General features: G+C 37.6%; 1 protein-coding gene across 7 annotated transcripts in view; it reads left to right on the top strand.

Annotated features, from left to right (window-relative positions):
- The window catches only part of ARAP2 (ArfGAP with RhoGAP domain, ankyrin repeat and PH domain 2), a 185097-nt gene extending 160949 nt beyond the window's left edge, over positions 1-24148 (top strand). For 6 of the 7 annotated variants that reach the window (XM_057725653.1, XM_057725654.1, XM_057725658.1 and 3 more), the window contains 5 exons: positions 2992-3074; positions 4182-4217; positions 6179-6242; positions 12286-12420; positions 22956-24148. In XM_057725653.1, the coding sequence (XP_057581636.1) occupies positions 2992-3074; positions 4182-4217; positions 6179-6242; positions 12286-12420; positions 22956-23333 (696 nt within the window). In that variant the 3' untranslated portion in view covers positions 23334-24148. Of the gene's footprint in view, positions 1-2991; positions 3075-4181; positions 4218-6178; positions 6243-12285; positions 12421-22955 lie in introns of those variants that run through there. The other variant, XR_009052505.1, reaches the window with a different exon arrangement.
- Positions 24149-26334: the final 2186 nt, after the last annotated feature.

Below are 26334 nucleotides of genomic sequence, written 5' to 3'. Positions count from 1 at the left end.
GTAAAATAATTGTCAAGTATTTCCCATCCAACTATCTATTCATACAGTAAAACAGAAATAGCTTAGATAATATCCTGGCCTAAAAATGAAAAGAGATGGCATTGGTAACATAAAGTAAGGTAAAAGATGTAATTGTTTATCATAACTTTTTTTAAAAAAATTATTTATTTATTGGCTGAATTGAGTCTTCATTGCTATGCACGGGCCTATTCTAGTTGCAGCGAGCAGGGGCTACTCTTCATTGTGGGATGCTGGCTTTTTTACTGCGGTGGCTTCTCTTATTGCGGAGCACAGGCTGTAGGCATGCGGGCTTCAGTAGTTGTGGCACGCAGGCTCAATAGTTGTGGCTCACAGGCTCTAGAGCGCAGCCTCAGTAGTTGTGGCACGTGGGCTTAGTCGCTTCATGGCATGTGGGATCTTCCTGGACCAGGGATAGAACCCGTGTCCCCTGCATTGGCAGGCAGACTCTTAACCACTGTGCCACCAAGGAAGTCCTATCATAACCTATTTTTGATAAATATTGCCATCATAAATGCATGTCGAAAGAAAGATTAGCCTAATAAATAGGGCTGGAATAATTGTTACCAAAAGTTTTTCAACTTAAATTCTCATCTATACTATATGTAAAATATATATAATCCAGATGGATAAAAGAATTAAAACTTTTAAAATAGCAACCCTTCAAGCTGCATGACCAGGTAATTGAGTATTTATCAGCTATCTGGGAACCCTTTAAACTTGAAGCAATAGCTAAGAGAGTTCAAAAGGAAAGATCAATATATTTGACTTTATAAAAATAATAAAAGTAAACAGTGAGCAATTTGGGTAGACTATTTCATTTAAAAAGATAAGGCAATTAATTGCCTATTTGATATCTGAAGAACTAATGTCAATAATAAGTAAATTGTTGACCAGATCTAAACTGAAAATTGCTAGTGAATACAGGAATATGTATTTAACTGTAAGTAAATGTACCCTATCAGTTTTGCCAAAATCTTAATCATGTTCCTAGCCTTTGACCCAGTGATTCCATTTCAAGAAATCTAGCCATACAGGGAAAAAATCCAAAATAATTTTAAAATTATGTACCATGATAATAATAGCAAACTTATTGATAAGGGTGACTAGGAGTAAATTCACCATGTAAATTCCAGGCCTTATCATCGCTGCCATAGAGAACACTGGTCACCAAAGCATGATTCCTGATCTTCTTGCTTGCTTTTTTCTCTGCATTTCCTCTATATATTCTCCTAATCTGTTTTCTCCATGGAAACCAATTTTTAATTTTATAAACATATTCACAAAGAAAAGACTATAGTTCTAGTTGAACTTTTATAGAACTTAGGATTTATTTGCTAAATGGGCTTTCATGCGTTGTCCTAGAGTGCTAACAACTTGTCTATCTTTCTATGAAGCAGTGTTCTAAATTTGTAATAATAGCTGTAATTTGCTGTGCACTCAGTATATGGCCAATTGCTGGACTAAACCCTTTAAAGGCACTTTGTTTTGTTTAATCTCTACAATAACCCTTCACAGTAACCCTTTACTTTCTCATTCAATATTCATAATAACCCTATGAGGTAGTCAATGTGTTTATTATCCCCTTTTACAAACAAGAACCCAGAGCAGGGAGCAGCAATGTGAGGTCGTGAGCTGGTAAGCAGCAAGCCAGATGTGCACCTTGGTCTCTGATCCCCAGCCCCTTACCCTTAGTTATAAATGCTGTCTGCCTATCAGATTGAAAAAAGAGATTTCCTTGAAAATTTTTAGGATGTGGGGAAAGCTTGTTTTAATTATTATTTCTGTGGCTGTTACTTTATAAAACCTACTGCAGGCTATCCAAGAATAAATAATAAAATGTGTATGGTTTGATATTAAATTTTTACATTAGAGTATAATGATTTGAGTTTTGCCTCTGTCAGAGAACCTCCCTGATGGCTAAAGGATTTAAATTTTTTTAATATTAATCAGATAAATATGTTGGGATGTGTATGGAGAATATATAATTGATCTAGAGCAAATGTAATTTCTTTTTTATAGTCTACTTTCATGATGAGTGAAAATTTTCATTAATAGGGATATTTGAGATAGTTCAGTCTACACCTATATAGTTTTGTAATTCTGAAATCAAAAAAGGACAGAAAATCATAACCCTTTGGTGGTAAAACCTGATCTAAACCAACATGAAGATATTTGTTTTAGTCCATTCAGGCTGCTGTAGCAAAGTACCATAGACTGGGTGGCTTATAAATAACAGAAATTTCTCACAGTTCTGGAGGCTGGGAATCTGAGATCAGGGTGCCAGTGTGGTCAGATTCTAGTGAAGATCTTCTGGATCGTAGACTGCCCTCTTCTCGTATCCTCACATGGCGGAGAAAGGGCAAGCTAGCTCTCTGGCCTCTTTTAAAAGGGCACTAGTCCTATTCATGAGGGCTCCAATCTCATGACTTAATTACCACCCAAAGCCATTACCTTCAAATACCTCACTTTGGCGATTATATTTCGATTTGGGGGGGCACATTCAGTCCATAACAATATTTATGACCTTTATTTATTCACACTGTGTGAAATGTCATACATGTTTGTAGAGAAGTATGAATATACTTGAATATAGGCTGCTGCCCCAGAAAACACTGGTGGTATCATGGAGTTACAAAATATACTGCATATGTATTTTTTAAATATGAAAAATTGAAAAAGTATCAATTCTCATATACATCTGGTCCCAAGTGTTTTGAATAGGAATTATTGTATGTGTGTGTTTGTATGTACCTATACACACATATATAAGCATACATATGTATCCAGAATTATTTATTTAAATTTATAACATTGGAATCAAAACAATCTTCATTTACTAAAAACTTGGTATTACATTCATGAAACATTGGAGAAACTGAACATTCTAAACTCAATTCTTATTATTCAAGGAAAATAGAAGGGTACTTATAAAATCTGTTTAATTACAGATTATCTTGTTTTCTTTTACAGAGTAGTAAACCTGACAAAATGTGTTCTCTCAGCTCAATGAGGTTTTATCTTGGGGTGAAAAAGAAGATGAAGCCTCCAACAAGGTAAAGCTTGAAAGGGAAGAGCTGTTGAAAAAGTTACAGGAAAATATGTGTGGTCACGGACTTAGGGGTCAGTGGCATTAGTCTAAACTTTTATAAGTTAAGCTTCAGACAGATTCCTTAACTTGCCCCAGACATGTGGCAGGGGACCTATGGCAGATTAAGGGAACCCATGTGGGTGCATAAGGAAGGATGATGATATTCCCCCTCGAGTCAAGCTCCTGGGTGACTGCATCTCCTCTCTGTAGAAGAAATCCGCAGGAGGCCCTATCTACTGGGAAGCATGGGCTTTCTCCACGTCCCGTTCCTTGCTCAGTCACAGCCTAGAAACATAAGGAATGTTCCAAACAAGTCTACCCAGAGGAAGACAAATGCTGCCCTCCAGCCTCCGTGGCTGTGAGAATGTCTTGGTCCTGGCTCTATAATTTGCCCTCTTTGTCTCGCTGAGTTTGGTAATAAACCCACAGCACACAGATGGTAGAGAGGCAATGGACCCCTCTTAAACATTATGTTTCTCATTAGCACTGGAATCAACCCAGCATTTGAGTTATACCACACGTTCTCATCATGGATTACTTTGATTAGCTAATTAATGTTTGCACTAATACTTTTAATATCATGAAGCATCATTTTAATGAACTCTATATGAGTTCAGATTCTATTACTGAAAATGTCCTCACTTTTGCCTCTGTGCTTAATTTCTAAGGCCAGCACATATATCTGTGTTGTGACTGGCACATTCTTTAAAATTTCTCACAGTATCAGTAGGTAAATATATATATTATCTTATTTTGGCCATTTTCCTAGACATCTGTCCTTACTCAGCCCAGAATATCTTCTAAGAGATTCCACCCCGCCCCGCATAACATCATGAGACCCCTTCCCCCTGTGTCCCTTCAATGTATTTAAAAACTTGTAGCCAAATTCCTCAACATCTATCATTTACCTCTAGATAAATCATACCCAGCAAATCCTCACTTGTGGGTATCAATTCTGTTATGCATTCCCACCATTTAATATTACCTCCTTAACATCTAATCCTGTGTATTGTCTTGTAAAATGAATGATTTTTAATATGTATGCATGTGTTTTTTTCCCCATGCGATGCAGTTGGGGATTGACAGCATATTCTGAAAAACATCACTGGTAAGTTAACAGCTGGCAGGTTTGGGATTTGATATATTGATGATAAATAATCAGTAAATGAATAACATTATTTGGCAGATAGATCTAGAGACAGGAAATGTTTCTTCTAAGTGAAGTTAAAGTCTTTTCTAAATGCTTAGAGCCTAAAAAGGGGAAAGTAGATTTGCTTCAGGGTTTAGGTCCATTTGAGTCGCATGTATCCTATTTGCCAATGTCTCTAAAAAGAAGCTACACGTGATTTCTTCCTACTTATTATGTAAATGTGGAATCTCTGGTTTTATGGAATAAGCAGGCAAAATTCAGTTTTAAATAAAGGATAATGTCACCAAAACTCAGATTAAAAAAAAAAAATCTTGGTTTCAAACCTGTTCTTTTCATAGAGGTACTTTTCTCCATTAATGTCACGGGGATCTAGCCACTCTCCACAGACTGGACTAGATGTTGGCTTCTTCCTTACCTACCTGCGTCTAATCAGTCCCTAAGCCATACCGGACCTGCCTCTTAATTATCTCTCTGATCTACCCTCTATCCTTAGAGCCTCCATTCATCTGCCTGGATAATTCCAGGAGTCCTAAGTGTTCTTCATGCCTCTGACTTTGCTTTTGGCTTCTGGTACATTCTCCACCCAGCACCAAAGAGATTTTCTAAAACGTATCATGTTTCTTTTCTGCTTTAAAAATCTTCTGTGACTCCAAAACCCCCAGGATAAAGTACAGGATTGTTGGTATAGCACACAAGGCCCTGTAACATGGGACTTCCATCAGCTGTATCTCCCACGACTTCCCCTTTTTTACTTAATGATAAAACAATAATCCCTCTTTAATTCACCATACATGCCTTGCTGCTTCATGTCATATATTTAATATACAGGGTCCCTTTACTGAACCTTCTTTCATAGCATATGCTCCCCCTTCCCTCATCACTTTTATCCTCTGCCTGCTGATCTGGCAAGCTCATCTATCATTTTTTATTCAAACCACAGCTGAAATGCTCCCAAAGTCGTATCAGATAACTCTCCCCTCTAATCATGGTTTATTTCTTCTTTGCATCTTCAGTATTTTGTGCACATGGATGCATAATTAAAATGATTTGTAGAGGGAAGAGTTTTCTTGGGCATGGTGATGGGAAGGGATACTGTCTTCATGAGAATCTAATGAAAGAAGTAAGGATTATTTTCACAAGTTTCATTCTAACATTCTTCCAAATTACACAGGAATACAAAAAATATAATTACACTGAAATATCCATTATGCCAGTCTAACATCAGTTACGAAATTTTCCTCTTATTGGAAACAACCTCCACCTCATCCCCAAGTGTGCTGTTTCTGTGTTTGTGTTGAACTTTACTTTCTCTTTTTCTCACTGTGTTATAATTTATTTGTTTACATTTCTGGATCCCGTAATAGACTATGTGAACCTTGAGGGCAACATCTCTGTTTTGTGTAGGTTTCCAATAAAAGGTTACTGAATCAGTGTTATTGGACATGCAGTGGTTTTTCATTTAGTTCATTTTTCATAAGTCTTGTGGGTATTAATGTTTATAATCATAATGATGGAGACTGTCCAAGCCTTTTTAAAAAATCTGCTTTTAAGAGAATGTGCACATATTTTTTCTTCTTAGGCTCAGAGTTTCTGGGGGAAGAGATTTTTACCATTATGTACCTGAAAAAGCAAATGACATTGACCTTTCTGCCTTTCCAAAAATACCTCTGATCGTTTTTCAGCAGTTACCAAAGCCTTTGGCTACGTTTTGGTTAAACTAGCATATTTATACTATTATTTTGATACTGTACACTTAACAGAAGCCTGAAGCAACTTGTACTGAAATACTCCCATTTTGATTACATTGTGTCATTAAGAGGAGAAACCCCCAGAGGTTTCTGACCACTTACTCTCCAAATAAATACACTGGAGAATTCCAGTCTTTTTTAATGATATATTTTACAAACCTTGTTTTGCAGGCACCTGTGTTGTGACAGTTCACAGACTCAGATGGAGTGGATGGCCAGTGTCTTTATCGCCCAGGTATGATATGTTTCCACTATCTAGTAAAGTATAACAACTGTTTATAGGAAATGTTAGTGTGGTAGTAGTTTTCAAAGAATTTTTAATCAGTTTTATGTGTATACCTTTATTTTCTCACTCATGTTTTTTTTCCCCAATATGTGAGAACCCAGATTTACCCATTACTCTCTGAAAGAGAGTTTACTCTTCGTTGCGGCTTTTTTTTTTTTTTTTTTTGCCATCCCAGCAGCTCCTCAGCTTAGGGGTGTATTGCTTCAAGATGGTGCTGTGAGAAAAGGGCTTGTCTAAGCTGTTGTCCTCCCAGAGTCACACATTGATCTTCGTTTAGAAAATGTGCTCTTTTCCTTCTTGTTCTTCCCACGACCTTGTGCTTTTCCAGAAACAGCGACAGGAACCTACATTTCTTTAATACATATTGTGCGCTAGATACGTCAAAGGAGTTAACTCATGTATTCCTTGCAACAGATTGTGCATGGTGCTGCTTATAGATGAGGGAACAAAGGTCACCAAAGGCTCGGTGATTGAGGACCACACATTTAGTTAGTGGTCTATCCCAGAGGCGCCAGAGACCAAAGCCTATACTCAGTTCCCCACTTGGTCTCCTCCCTTTTGGAGGACTCACTCTTTCAGTGAAGGGTTAAACAGACCCATTAACAGGACTGGTTTCTTCCCCAGCCTTGTCTGGACAGATTCCCAGCAACGCTTCCCCACTAGAGCATTGAAATTCACTGGTAACGATTAAGTTGCCACTCTTTATTACTGAGGATGTACTTCCCTGTTTCTCTTACAAGTGAGAAGTTAGTTCAGCCCCAAATCTTGTCCTTATGTGTTTTGAAAACCATTTTCTCCGTTCATTTAATTTATTAACCTTTCCAGTGGTTAATAAACACTGCTTTTCTCAGCCTGACTCTACTATTACTAGCTGGGAATACATTTCCAGAAAAAGACCTATTGCTAACTTTTTAGAGACTTTGCTTCTTTTTTGTGACTGTTTAAAAATCCAGATATTCAAGTCCTACTGTAAAAACAGTAGGCTTGAAGGATTAGTAAAATTGGAACTATAGAGCCTTTTAATGTAACAGACACTGTTACAGAGTCCGGTTATGGCACAACTAAATTGATGTTTTCATTTTTATAACTGAAGTCAGTGGACTCTGTAGCTTAAAAGCAAGGTGTAAATAGCCAGGATGCAGAGGTTGCTCTCACCACCAAGTTATTTCTCCCTGCCTCGCCTGTCCCTTGTTGTGCTGGCCCCAGAGACTCAGCCCAATTACATCTCTTCAGTTCATTCTGCTTCTTAGGATTAAGGTAAACACAAAGGTCCTTTTGGATTTAAGGATTTAATGGTTCACCTCCATAGGGAAAGAGACAGGAAAGTAGCAAACATTACTATACATGTTAATACACGCGCACACACACACACACACACTCCAACAGTGCGTGCCCCTTACAATGCATTCTTTCCGGTGCCCAGAGTACTTTTCTAATATCCATCCCCATCCTCCCCCCTGCCTCAAAAGTCTTCAGCTTACATGTCACATTCTCAGAGAAATGTTCCCTGACCTTCAGACCCATTAGACCTTCAGGCTGTAGGAACCCTTAACATCCTGTACTTCAACATTGTAATCCTAATTAAAAAGCATTTGTGTATTTAGGTTTCTTATGTCTGACTTTCCTACTAAAATGTAAACTCATGATAGGAAGGACTCTGTCAGTCTTATTAGAACTACATGTATATCTGCATCACAGAACCCAATATGTCTTACAAAATACATGCTCTAGTAGTATTTCTAAAATACTATAGAGGATAATCTGATAAAATTTCAAATAGATATTAGTGTGATAAAATAATAAAATAAGCTAGGGAAAGGAAAGCCAGTGTGACTGATATAAGGAGGACATTAATTGAGAAAGATTCTCAGGGAATCCCTTTCTGAGTAGCTCACAGGTATGTTGAGACCTGTCTGAAATGAGGGAGCCAGGTATGCAGGGCAAGCAGAGCATCCCAGGGACAGGGGCCAGCAAGGTCCTGACCTGTCATAATCTTGACTTATTCCATGAATATCATGAAGGCCTATCAGAGAGGATGTAAGAGATGAGGAAGGCAGGAGACAGATGATGGAGTCCCAGTTTAGGAGTTGCAATGGGAAACAAGGGAAAGACATAATCAGCTTGTATTACTGGAAAAAAGTAATTTTAGTTCTTTTGTTGAGCTGCACAGTAGGGGGTCAGAGACACACGCAGGAAGAACAGCTATGTGGAAGAAGATGGCAGCTTAGACGAGGGTGGTCACAATGGCTCTGGTGAGGCATATTCAGATTCAGGAATATTGGAAGGTAGAGCCAGTAAAGCTTACAGATTGATCAGCTGTAGCAGTTTGAGAGGAGTAGAAATCAAGGAGGAGTCCTAGTTGTTTGCCCTTGGGCAGCTGGTGACTGTAGGTGATGAGAGTTCTGTTTTGGCCATGTGAAATTTGAGATGCCTGTTAGACACACAAGTGGGTATGCTGAGTGCAGTTTAGGTGTGTGGATCAAAAACTCAGGCAAAAGTTTGGGGCCGAAATGTAAATTTTGTGGAAGTCACCATTTGGATTGTATTGAAATGACAAGGGGAGGATCAGGTAAGATTAGAGAGAGAGGGAGAGAATATACAAATGTGAGAGAATTCGAATACAAACTTGGAGAGGGGAGGCGGTAGGGAGAGAAAGAGAGGACAAATAAGCCCTAGGACGTTGCAAACATTAAAGGTCAAACAGAAGAGAAAAATTGAGCAAAAGAAATGAGAAGCTTTGAGGAAGGAGGAAGACCAGGTGATAGGTACAGAGAATCCTATCAAGGAATTAGAGGATAGAATATTAAACCAGTAGAGGCCCTGAGCCAATGTGAAGCAGTGTGAGCAAGCACATGTGTTCATCATTGTGAGAAAAAAATCATTGTACAACAGAGTGTGTGGCACATTTGTTCTCATATAATTGACTATATATTCTGGCCCACTGAGCAATTATAGATATTCGGGCAGAGTTATTTATAATCAGAGCAAATCCTTATTGGAAGAGAAGAGAGCCTTGTTTATATGGCTGTAGATGCAGGGAGACTGGTACATTTCTTGGTGGGAAAATGAAATTATTGAATGATTACTAATAATTTTTCAATTAAATCAGTGAGGTCACCACATGTGAGTCAGGGGGTGGATATTACAAGTGTAGAGGCAGAGTAAAAGATGAGAAATTACCTTCAGAGAGTGAGGAAGCCAGCTGTACTATACTAGAATATCAAGGGAAGGCTGAGTGCTCACTTGAAATTTAAGGGTAAGTTTAAAGTGAGATGAATCTTCAGATTGATTTTCTATTTTTTATTTTCCCTCCGTCAATTTGGAGGCACCCATAGAGTATATAGAATTGGGTTTAACTAGGCTTGGGGCTTTGGCAGGCAAGTGTAATAGAAGAAGCAGCACAGGACTTGATCTTACTTATAAGGAGGTGAGTATACTGATTGACCATGAAATCTAAGGCAGACTGTGAAGGCAGTGGGAAAAAATGTGAAAAGTAGAATGGTGGTGGAGAATGAATGGACTGAAGGTCTCAAGGAGCCTAACGAATACTCAGTTAATGAAACTACACTAAGTTACCTGAAAAGATGTCAGGGTCAGAAAGTGAGAGGCCAAACCATGTTGATTGCAGCATTATTCACCATAAGCAAGGTATGGAAACAAACCTTAAGTCTATTGATGGATGAATGGATAAAGAAAATGTCTGTGTATATGCGCACACACACACACACACACACACACACACACACACACACACACACACACACACACACACACACACAAACATATGTATAATGGAATATTGTTCAGCCCTAAGAAAAGAAGTCTGTCATTTGGGACAGCATGGATGAACCTGGAGGGCATTATGCTAAGTGAATTAAGCCAGATAAAGACAATTATTGCATGGTATCCTATATAAAAATCAAACTCATAGAAGCAATGTAACAGTGGTTGCCAGGCGCTGTGGGGGAAATAGTGAGAGGCTGATGAAAGGGTAGATACTTTCGGATATAAGATGAATAAGGTCTGAGGATCTAATAGAGAACATGGTGACTACAGTTCATAACACTGTATTATTATATAATTTAAATTTGCTAAGGGAGTAGAACTTAAATGTTCTCACCAAAAAAACCCCAAAAAGGGTAAATATGTGAGATGATGGATATACTAATTAACTTAATGGGGGGAATCCTTTCACAGTGTCGCATGTATCACATCAACACATAGTACACTGTAGATATCTTACAGTTTTGTCAATTATACCATAGTAAAGCTGTGGAGAAAATTTTTAAAGAAACTGGGATGCGGAAATGAAGATTTGGGGATGTGATCACTGGTTGTAATAATAAGAGTATGACCCTCAGCTATGAGCTCCATGCAGTATGGCTTTGGAAGTCACTTATACAGAACTATAAATGTTATTAGAACATATTACTTAGATCTAAAGATTTCTGTTGTTGGGAAAAACACCTCTTGGATCAATCCAGTGAGAACTAATTAGCTGGTATTCATAGCATTGTATATCATGTCAGAAAAAGAATGTGTTTGAAAACTACATTTGCTCTTAGATTCCTCAAAATACCATTTAACACATATATATCAGTGAGTAAAAACGTAGCTGTAATTCATAGGATTGCCTAATTCCTTCCCAGCCAGTTTTACATATTGGGAACATCCCAATTATATAATATCAAAGTTATTTTTACCAAGTTTAAGACCATGACATAAAAATAACAACATGAAGTTTGTAACTTTCTCTTTGAAATGTTGTATAATTTACCATTGTAGATTTGCTGAACCAAAGTAAGCACTTCACTGAAATCCAAGGGTAAATGTGATGCCTATGCACTAAGTCTAGTAATAATAGGACTTATACTGTAGGATCCTTGAGGATTAAGTGAGGTAATGTCTGTATATTGGTAAGCACGAAGTCTAGCTGTATGCCCCTTGATATAACTTAGCTGCTGTTTTATAGTGAGTATATAGTCGACATTTGTTGAAGTTAGTTCTTTGCTATAAAACACAACATTAAACTAACTGCAACATAAGAATAAGAATCTGTTCAATCTTAAGAGTAGAAGAAAAGAATGAGTAGGCATTTAGCTATATAGTTTACCAAATGGTTTTCATTTCATCATAACATCTGTAAACTTCTCATTTTTGTTGGTATTGGTGTAGTTGGTATTCTGTATTTCTTTCACAGATTGTTGTCTGGAAATCAGTTTGATTTTCCCAACTTCTGAAAAGTTAATCTATCCTGAGGAGTAGAAAAATTCTTTAAATTATATGCATATCTTAAGGATTTATCATTCAAGAGCTGATATTTCTACCTATTGGTATTTCTCCCCTTTGCAAAATTACCTTCTCTCTAGGCACATCTATAATTGCTTAGTGGCTGGAATATGTAGTCAGTAATTTGAGAACAAATGTGAAACATTCTTCTCTTGTACAGTGATTTTCAGTGTAAATATCTGTGTACAAGGTAACATTTCTCTGGGATTCAATTAGATGAAAAAGTAACATTTTTCAAAAGGTCATAAAATAATGTTTCTGATAGCCATGCGTTAGGTTGACTTGGGGGTATATATAATATCAAATTATTTTGACACCAAAGTTGTCTTCAGTGGTAAAAGAAAATGAATGTATAGTTACTTTGATTATAAGGCCTAGAAATGTAGTCAGATATATCATTTTTCTTCCACAAAGAGACTTGCTGGTTTCCTTAAATATTTTTCCCCTTTCGGTTTGATAAGTAGTACAGAAGGCATGTATTTGAAGCTTAGAAATTGAACTGAGACCTCAAAGCTCGGTTCACGTAAGAGTTTTACATCCTCAAGCAGTGCCACCATCAGTCAGTATCATAATTACAAACCGCCTTCTCATGGAAAGCAGATCATCTGACTTGGATATATGGGAAGGGTGCCAAGTGACTATGTGACTTGGTGTACCACATAATAAGATCACACACCCTCAGCAAGAAATTGTGTTCCCACAGCATGAAAATGATATATGGCCACCAGCTGGAAAGGAACGAAAACGTTCTATAACCAAAAATCCAAAAATCGGAGGTTTGCCTCTAATTCCTATCCAGCATGAGAAGAATGCAACCCAAGCCCGGAGAGATATTGAGGTAAGGTTAGGATTTTGTTTTTATATTAATCATAGCATTTGTCTTCTTGTGTCTTAATGTGATTAAATGTATTGATTACTTCATTGGTTTCAAAAGCACAGTAATAATCACTTTGAAAAGCATAGTGAAAATGACATCCATCAAGAAAACTTTATGAATAACCCTATGCCACTCTTTGAAGTTTTTTTTTTTTTTAATATATTTATTTATTGGCTGTGTTGGGTCTTTGTTGCTGCACACGAGCTTTCTCTAGTTGGGGCAAGCGGGGGCTACTCTTCACTGTGGTGCATGGGTTCCTCATTGCGGTGGCCTCTCGTTGTGGAGCATAGGCTCTAGGTGCGTGGGCTTCAGTAGTTGCAGCACACAGGCTCAATAGTTGTGGTGCTCGGGCTTAGTTGCTCTGCAGCATGTGGGATCTTCCTGGAGCAGCGTTCGAACCCGTGTCCCTTGAACTGGCAGGTGGATTCTTAACCACTGCACCACCTAGGAAGTCCCTGCAGTTTTATATTTTATTAACTTCTCTTAAATGATCAATTTTAATGTCACTGACCACTCAAACATGCACAATACCACTTATTTTTTATTCCTAAAGTGGCCAAGAATGTTGAATACCTATACAGAAGTTCTGGTAGTAAAAATCACAGTCTCAAATTAGCCTCACAAGTTCACGTCTAACCTCCTTAGAATAAGCTCATGGCAGAATATGTCTGGAGCCACAGTAACTAGACTTTCCAGTAACACAGTCAAATTTCAGTGGTTTGGGAACCGATGGGATGTGTCAGGAAATTTAAGGAACTGCAAGATGACCCCTGAGCATCAATGAAGAAGATTTGGCATCTTTCATGAAAACTGTGTGTTTTCCTTCTCACCTTGAAGGGCAGGGTGACCATAAGTAGCATCAGTCCTGATTAAGGAAAGGACATAGGCTGTTTGCACTCAAAACTTATTAGGCAATTTGCAACTAATGTGCATTTCAGTGCCTTAAATGAGTCCCTCAAAGCAAAAAGAAAAGCATGTAAAAGACATTGTTATTTCTTCTCAGAGCCTAGGTTTTGGCCATTAAGCTATGTGAGTTTCTTGCTTTCCAAACAGGAATAACTTTTTTTTTTTTTAATTTTACCAGAGTATAGTTGATTTACAGTGTTGTGTTACTTTCAGGTATAACAGGAATAACTTTTGAAAGACAAAAGCCAATTTAATTTAGTGATCAAATTTTTAAAAAATGTTTTTCTATGACTGTCTTTCCTTGAACATTTCATTGAACACTGTAATATTCCTTTTCTCTAAAAGATAAAAGCTTTGAAATAATGGTTTAGTCCCTTTGTTGCCCGTTCAGTCCTTATGTGCAGATGAAATCAAAGGTAAGCGTAAGACAGCAAGAACTCAGAAGCTTGTCCCTCCTGCCATTCTGTGCTTACAGATTTTTCTTCCTAATAAACTGCTTTGCAGAACTATACATTCCTGAGCTAATCTAGCATCTTAAACTTTTAAGAGTCACTTTTCCCAGGAACCCAGGTTAGGGGACACAGAAACATAGGGAATAGATATGTCATACTGTGACACCAGCTTCTCCTGACATCGCCTCAGGATCAATCATGGAGCAAAGCAGAAAATAAACTATTAGGATCAAAATACATTAACCAGTATCCAGTACAGAATTCAGATGATGATTGAATATATAATAGTTTGTTACTTAACCCCAAATCCAGAATTTCACAATTTTTTTTAGCATACTTGATATCGGAAAACTGAACAAAAACTATAACAAAATTGTTAAAGGTTTTGAAAACAATTTTATGAAATATTAATTGCTAGGAAATCTGTTAGTAAACTAAACCAAGCTTTTTTGTAAATTTAGTAACTGGTAATTCAACAAATTTGGCAAAGAAAAATTTTAAATGGTTAATGTTTTTCAGTGAAAAACAATAAAGTTTAAAAAGAATTAAAATTAAAATTGCAAGTTTTCATTTGAACCAATAAAGTATTTGTTATTGAATAAGATTTGTGAAAACTTAAGAAAATATATTAATAAAATGACAAAATATTACTAAGTAGATTACATTCATAAGAAAAAAAATATAGTCCTAGCAACAGATATATTCAAGAAGAGTTGCTTTTCAAACAAATTACTGGCAGATTGGTGACTTTGATGACTTCCCATTCCATGAGTTGTCTTGCTTTCATCAGGTTCAGTTGAAGAGGCTTCCTGGAGGAAGTGACTTTTAAAATTGAGTAAATTAGTGGTGAGCTAGTGAATAAGCCAGGGGAAGTAAATTGTTGACAAAGGAAATCATACATGAATAGGCAAACAGTGCTTAAGAATGCACAAGCTAGATGCTACCTATGGCCTGCCTAGTTCCTCTTGGGTACCTACTTAACTTCACTGTGTTCAGCTTTTATCTGTAAGCTCCTAGGGATAATAAAAGCCCTTACTTCATAGGGTAGTGTTCTTTCTGCTGGGAGACACACTCCAATTCAGATGCTCATTTCCATTTAAACAGCTTCCTCTAAATGCCCTCTGACATAAACTGGCATCATCTGGGCCAGCCTACCTTTTGCTCTCCTAATTTCATGCCTTATCAGTCTTCCTTTTTAAATTATTAAGACCTTAAGGACAGTGCAGCACATACATGATGCCCTTCTTTCCACGGTATCGATGCCCTTGGCTTTCTTTCCCCACAACATGCAGAGGCACTCCACACACCATGTTGTTCATGCAAAGCACTCACTGTCACATCTTGATTTCTACCAGTTCACTTCATCACCCCTCCCCACCTTGGTATAAGGTTGTCATTTAGGCTAATATTATAGTTTTACTTGAAATTTCAGCATTATGTGTGTGAATACTTGGCCTCTAAATTCTACATCTAAGAGAGTCCCAAAGTTTTTCTGCTGATAATTGAAAGGTAATGAGAACTGTCACTATGATATATAAAAGCACTATATTGGTCCTTGATTTCCCCTAAGTAATAGATGCTAAGTGAAACTTTTTAATAAGATTCATATTTACTTATAAACTCCCAGTCACATTCCTATGCTAAGTAGCCATAATTTTTACTAGTCTTCTCTCATATATTCTTTTTTTGTACTGTGATAAAATACAGATAAAATTTCCATCTTAACCATTTTAAGTGCAGAGTGCATTAATTGCATTCACATGGTTCTGCAACTGTCACTACTATCTCTCTTAAACATATTCTAATGAAACTTTGGAATTCACCTAGATACTAAATAACTATTTCTTCCTCTCAGTTTTAGAGTAAAAGAAATATTTATCTGATATGTATAATAATGAGCTTATCAGAAAATTCTAAATTGCAAAATTATTTATAAATTATGTTGATTAAAATGTTTTTATTCACCTTCAATTTGACATAAAATTTCATATCCAAATCTGCTGAAATGTAGGAGAACCGCACAGAATATTATACATTTGAATTTTTCTAACCTTTCTTCATTTCCTGTTCAGAAAATATTTATTGATCATTTCCTGTGTGCAGGCACTGCGATAGGTTTGCATGTCAGCAGTCAGTGAACAAATCAAACAAAAGCTAAAGACAAAAACCCTTCTTGCAGTGTGTTGACTTTCTAGCAGGGCATTCAGATAATCACAAGAGATATGAATAGCTTGTCTAGTACATTAGAAAGTGATGAGCGGGGTTGGCGGGGGGTGAGATGAATTGGAAGATTGGGATTGCCATATATACATTACTAATAGGAAAAAAATATCAAATGGTACACTTTGAATACATGCAGTTTATTGTATGTCAATTATATCTCAATAAAAGTTCTTAAAAAATAACTGTGTTACAAAAAAGTGATGAGCACTGTGGAGAAAAATAAAGAGGTGAGGTGTTACCCTTTAAACATTATATTAGACATCCTTGGTTACAACACTGTTTATGCTACTCGGTTACATTCTTTTTTTTTCCCAAAATAGTATTTAAAAAATTTTTCATTTTATATTGGAGTATAGTTGATTAATAATGTTGTGTTAGTCTCAGGTGTACAGCAAAGTGATTCAGTTATACATATACATCTATCTATTCTTTTCCAAATTCTTTTCCCATTTAGGTTATTACAGAATACTGAGCAGAGTTCCCTGTGCTATAGAGGAGGACCTTGTTGGTTATTTATTTTAAACATAGCAGTGCCTTGGGTAGTACAGTCATTTTGACAATATTGATTCCTACAATGTAAGAACATGGTATATCTCTCCATCTGTTTGTGTCATCTTCGATTTCTTTCATCAGTGTCTTATAGTTTTCAGAGCACAAGTCTTTTGCCTCCTTAAGTAAAATTCCTAAGTATTTTATTCTTTTTGTTGCAATGGTAATGGGAGTGTTTCTTTAATTTCTCTTTCTGATCTTTCATTGTTAGTGTATAGAAATGCAACAGATTTCTGTGTATTAATATTGTATCCTGCAACTACCAAATTCATTGATGAGCTCTAGTAGTTTTCTGGTGGCATCTGTATGATTTTCTGTGTATAGTATCATGTCATCTGCAAACAGTGACAGTTTTACTACTGCTTTTCCATTTTGGATTCCTTTTATTTCTTTCTATTCTCTGATTGCCATGGTTAGGACTTGCAAAATTATGTTGAATAAAAGTGGCGAGATTGAACATCCTTCTCATATCTGATCTTAGAGGAAATGCTTTCAGCTTTTCACTGTTGACTATGATGTTCTCTTGTGTTTGTCATCTGTGGCCCTTACGTGGAGGTAAGTTGCCTCTATTCCCACTTTCTGGAGAGTTTTTAACATAAATTGGTGTTGAATTTTGTCAAGAGCTCATCCGGCATGATTTGAGGTAATCATATGGGTTTTATTCAGTTTGTTAATGTGGTGGATCAAACTGATTGATTTGCAAATATTGAAGAGTCCTTGCATCCCTGGGATAAATCCCACTTGATCATGGTGTATGATCCTTTTAATGTATTGTTGGATTCGGATTGCTAGTATTTTGTGGAGGATTTTTTGCATCTATGTTCATCAGTGATATTGGCCTGTAATTTTCTTTTTTTGTGATATCTTTGATTTTGGTATCGGGGTGATGGTGGGTGGCCTCATAGAATGAGTTTGGGAGTTTTCTTTCCTCAGCAATTTTTTGGAAAAGTTTCAGAAGGACAGGTGTTAACCCTTATGTAAATGTTTGATAGAATTTGCCTGTGAAGCCATCTGGTCCTGGACTTTTGTTTGTTGGCAGTTTTTTTCAGTTTCAGTACTTGTGACTGGTCTGTTCATATTTTCTATTTCTTCCTGGTTCAGTTGGGGAGATTGTACCTTTCTAAGAATTTGTCCATTTCTTTCAGGTTGTCCATTTTATTGGCATATAGTTGTAGTAGTCTCTTACGATCCTTTGTATTTCTGTGGTGTCCATTGTAACTTCTCCATTTTCATTTTTCATTTTATTGGTTTGAGCCCTCCCCTTTTTTATCTTGATGAGTGTGGCTAAAGGTTTGTCAATTTTATTTTTTTCAAAGAACCAGCTTTTTAGTTTCATTGATATTTTCTGTTGTTTTCTTCATTTCTACTCTGATATTTATGACTTCTATCCTTCTACTAACTTTGGGTTTTGTTTGTTCTTCTTCCTCTAGTTGCTTTAAGTGTAAAGTTAGGTTGTTTAGTTGTAATTTTTCTTGTTTCTTGACAGGATTGTTTCGCTATAAATTTCCCTCTTAGAACTGCTTTTGCTATGTCCCATAGGTTTTGGATCATCATGCTTTCGTTTTCATTTGTCTCTGGGTATTTTTCAAATTCCGCTTTGATTTCTTCAGTGATTCATTGGTTGTTTAGTAGCACATTGTTTAGCCTCCACGTGTTTGTGTTTACCTTTTTTTTTCTTGTACTTGATTTTTTTAAATTAATTAATTCATTTATATTACTTTTGGCTGCATTTCGGTCTTCGTTGCTGCACATGGGCTTTTCTCTAGTTGTGGTGAGTAGGGGCTATTCTTTGGTGCGGTGGCTTCTCTTGTTACAAAGGCTCTAGGCACCTGGGCTTCAGTAGTTGTAGCTCGCGGGGTCTAGAGCACAGGCTCAGTAGTTATGGCATACCAGCTTAGTTGCTCTGCAGCATGTGGGATCTTTCCAGCCCAGGAATTGAACCCATGTCCCCTGCATTGGCAGGCAGATTCTTAACCACTGTGCCACCAGGGAAGTCCCATTGGTTTCTAATGTGTTGTGGTTGGAAAAAATGCTTGATAATGATTTCAATTTTCTTAAATTTACCAAGGCTTGCTTTGTGGCCCAGCATGTGGGCTGGAGAATGTTCCATGTGCACATGAGAAGAATATGTATTCTGCTGCTTTGGGATGGAATGCTCTATAAATCTCAATTAAGTCCATCTGGTCTAATGTATCATTTGAGGCATGTTTCCTTATTGATTTTCTCTCTGGATGATCTGTCCATTGATGAAAGTGGGGTATTGAACTCCCCCCCCCACTATTATTGTGTTACTTTTCATTTCTCTTTATGTGGCTGTTAGTATTTGCCTTATATATTGAGGTGCTCCTATGCTGGGTGCTTATATATTCACACTTGTTATATCTTCTTGGATTGATACCTTGATCATGATGTGGTATCCTTCTTTGCCTCTTATGACAGTATATATTTTAAAGTCTATTTTGTCTGATAAGAGTATTGCTACTCCAGCTTTCTTTTGATTTACATTTGCACGGAACACCTTTTTTCCATCCCTTCACTTTTAGTCTGTATATGTCACTAGATGTGAAGTGGGTCTCTTGTAGATAACATATATATGGGTCTTGTTTTTGTATCCATTCAGCCACTCTTTTTTTGGTGGGAGTGTTTGATCCATTTACATTTAAAGTAATTATCAATATGTATGTTCTTATTGCCATTTTGTTAATTGTTTTGGATTTTTTTTTGTAGGTCTTTTTCTGCCCTTCCTCTTTTTGTTCGCTTCTCTTGTGAATTGATGACTAACTTTAGTGTTGTGTTTGGATTCCTTTTTCTTTTTTGTGTGTGTATCTATTGTAGATTTTCAGTTTGCAGTTACCATGAGGTTTTGATATAGCAGTCTGTATATAAACAAGATTGTTTTAAGTTGCTGGTCTTTTAATTTCAAATGCATTTCCAACATCCTGCATTTCTGCTCTCCTCGTCTCACAGTTGCTGGTTTTGTCATATTTGTGTTCAAATGATTTCCTACCTTTTGTATGTTTGCCTTTACCAGCAAACTTTTCCATTCATAATTTTCTTGTTTCTAGTTGTGGCCTTTTCTTTTCCACTTAGAGAAGTTCCATTAGCATTTGTTGCAAAGCTGGTCTGGTGGTGCTGAATTCTCTTAGCTTTTGCTTGTCTGTAAAGCTTTTGATTTCCTCGTCGAATCTGAATGAGAGCCTTGATGAGTAGAGTATTCTTGGTTGTAGGTTCTTCCCTTTCATCACTTTAAATATATTGTGCCACTCCCTTCTGGCCTGTCAAGTTTCTGCTGAGAAATCAGCTGATAATCTTATGGGAGTTCCCTTGTATGTTATTTGTCTTTTTCCCTTGTTGCTTTTAATGTCCTTTGTCTTTAATTTTTGTCAATTTAATTACTATGTGTGTCAGCATGTTCCTTTTTGGGTTTATCCTGTCTGGGACTCTCTGCACTTCCTGGACTTGGATGACTGTTTCCTTTCCCATGGTAGGGAAGTTTTCAGCTATTATCTCTTCAAATATTTTCTCAGACCCTTTCTCTCTCTCTTCTCCCTCTGGGACCCGTATAATGTGAATGTTGGGGTATTTAACATTGTCCCAGAGGTCTCTTAGACTGTCTTCATTCTTTTTTCTTTATTCTGTTATGCTACATTGACTTCCACCATTCTATCTTTCAGCTTGCTTATCCATTCTTATGCCTCCGTTATTCTGCCATTGATTCCTTCTTGTGTATGTTTCATTTCAGTTATTGTTCATCTCTGTTTGTTCTTTAGGTCTTCTAGGTCTTTGTTAAACTTTTCTTGCAACTTCTCAATCTGTGCCTCCATTCTTTTTCTGGGATCTTTGATCATCTTCAGTATTATTACTCTGAACTCTTTTTTCTGGTAGATTGCTTATCTCCACTTCACTTAGTAGTTCTTCTGGGGTATTATCTTGTTCCTTCATCTAGGACATACTCCTGCCATCTCATTTCTGCAGGCTGTAGGACTGTAGTTCTTGCTTCTAATGTCTGCCCTCTGGTGGATGAAGCTGTCTAAGGGACCTGTGCAGGATTCCTGGTGGGAGGGAGTGATTCCTGCCCACTGGTTGGTGAAGTTAGGTCTTATCACTCTGGTGGGCAGGGCCATGCTCAGGAAGACTTTAAGCAGTCTGTCTGGTGATGGGTGGGGCTGTGTTGGTTGTTTGGCCTGAGGCATCCCACCCAATGGCCTGTAGGCACCACTGGAACCTACAGGACATTAGGTGAGGCTAGGTCTTGGGGAGGAAATGGCAGCCTCCAGGAAGGCTCATGCCAATGAATACTCCCCAGAACTACTGCTGCCAGTGTCTCTGTCCCTGCAGTGAGCCACAGCCACCCCTCACCTCTGCAGGAGACCCTCTAATACTAACAGGTAGGTATGGCCCACTCTTTTATGAGTTCATTACTTTTTTCCCTGACTCCTGGTATGCATGAGACCTTGTGTGCACCCTCCAAGAGTAGGAGTTTGTTTCCCCCAATCCTATAGGATTCCTGTGATCAAACCCCACTGGCCTTCAAAGCCAAATTCCCTGGGGACTCCTCTTATTGCCAGACTCCCAGGCTGGGAAGCCTCACATGGTGCTCAGGACTTTAACTCCTGTGGGAGCACTTCTGTGGTATAATTTTTAGGTTTTGTGGGTCACCCACCTGGAGGATATAGGATTTAATTTTACCATGATTGCACCCCTCCTACCATCTTGTTCTGGCTTCTTCTTTCTCTTTGGATGAAGGGTATCTTTTTTGGTAGGTTCCAGTGTTTTTTTTTCGTTTTTTTGTTTTGTTTTGGTCAATGGTTGTTCAGATATTTTTGGTGTTTTCCTAAGGAGGGGTGAGCTCACATCCTGTCACTCTGCCATCTTCAAAATAGGCCCATTCTTTTTTATTTATTTATTTATTTTTGTGTTGGATCTTCATTGCTGCACACAGGCTTTCTCTAGTTGTGGTGAGCGGGGTCTACTCTTCATTGCAGTGTGTGGGCTTCTCGTCGCAGTGGCTTCTCATTGTGGAGCGTGGGCTCTAGGCGCATGGGCTTCGGTAGTTGCAGCACACAGACTCTAGAGTGGAGGCTCAGTAGTTGTGGTGCATGGGCTTAGTTGCTCCATAGCATGTGGGATCTTCCCCAACCAGGGATCAAACCCGTGTCCCCTGCATTGGCAGGTGGATTCTTAACCACTGCACCACCAGGGAAGTCCCCCAAATAGTCCCATTCTTAATATCATAAAAAATATTAATATTTCATTTATTAACAATTAATAATCTTTCATTTCATCCTCTCTCTCACAAACATTTGTAATATATTAAAATTTTCCTTGGATTTCTTCTGTGTTTTGCAGTTTTTACTGAGGAAATGTTGAAGGAATTCCTTCAAGTCTTGCTTGTAAAAAGAAAAAACGACTTAAGCCTTCCTGCCCCCACCTCCCCCAACCCAGTTTTTTGGGTAGCCTTTTGCCATGGCTCCATACCCACTAGATGCTTGCTTCTCTGTTGTTTATTCTTTTATCTTACATTTGATGAGGCTGTAGTCCCCTTTGAGAATTTGATGAGAGTTCTGGATGCCAGTACTTGCCCAGTTAGAAGACTCTCTGGACGCTAGTTAAGAAAGTGCACCTCTGTCCCAATACATGTTGTGTCTTGATGGATTTCTGGTACCTGTAGGCATTTTAAAAGGTCACTGAATGAATGTGTACTCTAATCCACTGATACAAAAGTGAGTTTTAATACATAACTATACATACCTTTCAGTATTTTCAGAAATGTATCCATGGGATATATTTCTGTGGGATTCTAATAGGCATTATGTGGGGAAAAGATTTCATTAGTCAAATACTTGGGGAGGAGAAAATAGTACAGCAGAAACATCGGTTTGACTCCTTTTTCTATTTCTCAATTTCTTTAACATGCTAATATGTACTGTGAATCTCAAAGAGGGATCTGTAGTACAGAGCATTTGCTGGCCTCATGGCCACAGAGACCCACTTTTTCCTCTGTCCTTTGGGTACAGCACTGTAGGAATTACAGATACATGAACCTGTGACACATCTAAGCAGCAGTGAATTGGAAGAGGCAAGTTTGAAATGGGAGTCAATTTGAATAACTAACTTGAAAGACATCTTTGAAGTGGTATGTTAAATGCTTGTTAAAATGACTTTCCGTGATCTCCATTTCAGTTGATTTTGTAGCTCTGAGATCAGCCTATAAATTCAGACATGCTGCTTGTGCCAAAGTCAAGTTAGAATCTAAATCATAGAAATAAATTCTAATACAAGAAGCATCAACTTTTACGTGCAGTGTATTCTTTAAACAGTGTGCCAGATCTTGCTTCCCTGTAAGATGGTTTGTTTTATTTTTAGAGTGCAAGAGCAGAACTTGAAAGGCTACGGTTCACTGCAAAGCATGACCAAGAGCCTGGGGATGGCACCTTAAAGGAGAGAGCCTCCATCGTGGCCCAGTGCCTGGAGCACAAGGATGAGAAACTTCGAAATCGAACCAGAAAACATCGTAGTTTCAACTGTCTGGAGGACACAGAGACTGAGGTCCTTCAAGGGCAACAGAAAAGCCATAAAGGCCTAAAGACATTGAGGAAGACTGAGGACAGGAATGGCAAAGCTACTTTGGACTCTAATAATAAGTTACCACCAAAGGTCATCGAAGAGCTTAGCGTGGTTCTGCAGCGGTCAAGAATCCTTCCAAAAGAGTTACAGGCTGAGCAGATGGTACAGAAAGAATAAAACAACTTGTCTTGCAAATTATTTTTTTTAAATATTATGTACAATGTGTGCAAATCAAACCAAAATATATTTCATGGTTGGTGAGATTTGTCTAGCTATCCTTAACCATTTAAAGAGCATTTTAAACTATGTATGTATATATGTGATAAGCGTAAGATTCACTATGTTTTGTTCTGAACAAAGCTTGTACAGTTCAACTGTATTAACCTTGTGTAGGAGGGCATTGGGTTACTTTGTCCAAACTTTGGAAGTACAGTTGACCCTTGAACAACATGGGGCAAGGGCTGGTGTGTTAATCCGTGTATAATTTATAGTCAAATCCCCCTCCCTCCCATATCCAAAATGCCTCTGCATTTGCGGATTCAGCTCACTGCAGATCATGTAGTGCTGTGGGATTCACTATTGAAAAACATCCACGTATAAGTGGACCCACGCAGTTCAAACCTGCATTGTTCAAGGGTCAACTGTAATTGTCTGTTAAGTGGTGTAAATTTATGAACAGAAATCGCAAACTGTACTGTATTGTATAGAATACCGTGTGTAAATGAAACCTATGAAACTATATGTAACACATTTTGCACTTTGAGAAACCTTGTATATAAAGTTACCATATGTTTTTAGGTTTACATAGGGTCTACCTAAGGGGAAGAAAAGGGAAAGAAAAGGGGGGAGGATTTATTTTAGTGGCTGCCTATCAAACAACACTGGGGTTTTAAAGAGAGGCAAAGCGTTTAAAATGTCCTAAAAGCCAAGGAGGTCAGGTTGAGATTCATTCTAGTTCACTGTTGACCAGACCTTGATCATGAGAAACTGTTTGTTAAGAAAAAAGTCTAGTGACTAAGTATTTCCCAAGTTTAGTATTCAGCCAGTAAACATGAATAATGGCACTGGCCACTCTTCTTTACATTGTCAGTGAATCAGCCGCAATACAAATCCATTCACGACACTCCAGTTCTTTGCAGGTGGCTGCTGAGAGGCAACTTTGACACTGCATTGAAGAGACTGTGTGCACAAGACCTGATATGGATGCCACTTGCACTGTTGTTGTATACAAGCAGTTTTTTTTTTTTTTTTTTGAAGAGTTCCTTACTATCATTTTGGTACGAGCAACATTCACCATCACAGGGTTTTATTGTTGTTTTTCTGGTATTGTTTTACTTTGTATGTTCATTTCTTATTAAGTAAGATTGAGTCAGAATTTACTGGAACTATACAACATATGGCCATCTGGGGGTATGGGTTAGATTAACTACTGATACTATATTTGGGGGGCTAGCAGTTCACTTTTAACTGAGTCTTTTTTTTTTTTTTAATAAAGCAGCAGTCTCCTCCCTGTGTCTGATGAATAATGACAAAGCCCTCTATTTTTGTTTCCACATGAAGAGCAGCTACTGAGCTGGTTATTTCCCTCAGACAGACAATACTATCTAGTTATAGGTGACATTAGGGGCAGCACATTTCATCAGTTTCTTTAGAATTTTATTAGGTCTGGTGAATTTTGATCAGAATTATTTTAGGTGCCAAGCTTTTTTCCACTTGCACATGGTGCACGTGGCATCCGTGCCAGGTCCTATCACACAGTCTCTTCAGTGCAGTGTAAGTTTCCATTCCCTTCTCTCCCCCTCTATTGTTCAGGTGTCTTATCAGAATCTGTATACAAAGGCCCATACTTCAGTCAATCCAATCATAGTGCAGTAATATGCTGTTTAATGCTATGAATTTCTTCATTGCAAAATACTGATCACTTATATCTAGTGGTGATAAGATAGTTTACCACGGGTGTGTGATATTTATTCTTTAGCTCCACATAGATTGAAATTTTTTTAAAGAAACTGCTGGTCAGTTTATGAAATAGGTGGCACTACTGAGGAGCCTTTAAAGCAAGAAATCATGGTATTTAGGTAGGAAAAAATCTAAACTATTATTTCTAGTAAATGATAATATTTATGTTTTATGAAATAAAGAGACATGAAAATTATGTTGGACAATGGGAAAGTATCTTTTTTTTTTTTTAACCTGCCTTATTTGAATACTTTTGAAACTTGAGCTTAAAATCTAATAACTTCTATTTCCTTTCCAGTGTAAGATAAGGGCTCATGATGACATCTCATATATTTTGAGTAAAAATTAAAATTGTTTTACAAGTCCACTTGACTGTGACTGTTTTTCAAAATAACCACTTTCAACTTTTGAAAATACAGAAACAAATCAAATAGATTGCCTTTTTTAAAAAATCTGAATTTAACATATACTTCAAACTAGCTGTCAGTTTTTCAAACATGTCAGTATGAATATTGTTCTTTTTTAAATGAATATATGCATGACACAGACTGATGGTACTCTTTCATTTCCATAGCCCTAAAGTTAATAAAACTAAGCAAGAGTAATTGAAGCAAGAATATGATGTGCAGGACTTTCTTGGTGGCATAGTGGTTAAGAATCTGCCTGCCAATGCAGGTGACATGGGTTCAATCCCTGGTCCAGGAAGATCCCACATACCACGGAGCCGCTAAGCCCATGTGCCACACGACTACTAAAGCCCACCCACCTAGAGCCCGTGCTCCACAAGAGAAGCCACCGCAATGAGAAGCCAGTGCACCACAACTAGAGAAAACCTGCGCGCAGCAACAAAGACCCAAAGCAGCAAATAAATAAAAATATGATCTGCACTTAACTATATTAGCTAATTTGCATTTATATTTGACAATTTTTAATCCTAAAATACACAAATTATATTATAAAAGGAAATATTTTTGAAAGCACACCAAATTTATTTAGATAGATTGCAGTATTCAGGTATTTGCATGTTTTCTCAAACTTTTGATAATCACTCTGGGGAGAAGATGATGAAAACTTTCACTATCATCAAAATTCACACCAAAATTCATATTCAAGAATAAGGACGCAGATGCAGAGAATGGACTGGAGAACTCGAGGTTTGGGGGGCGGGGGGTGAAGGGGAAGCTGAGACGAAGTGAGAGAGTAGCACAGACATATATAT

Source organism: Hippopotamus amphibius, chromosome 3, assembly GCF_030028045.1.
Source record: "Hippopotamus amphibius kiboko isolate mHipAmp2 chromosome 3, mHipAmp2.hap2, whole genome shotgun sequence".
Lineage (NCBI taxonomy): Eukaryota > Metazoa > Chordata > Mammalia > Artiodactyla > Hippopotamidae > Hippopotamus > Hippopotamus amphibius.
The sequence above is the reverse complement of the archived record's forward strand: the minus strand, read 5'-3'. Positions and strand labels throughout refer to the sequence as shown.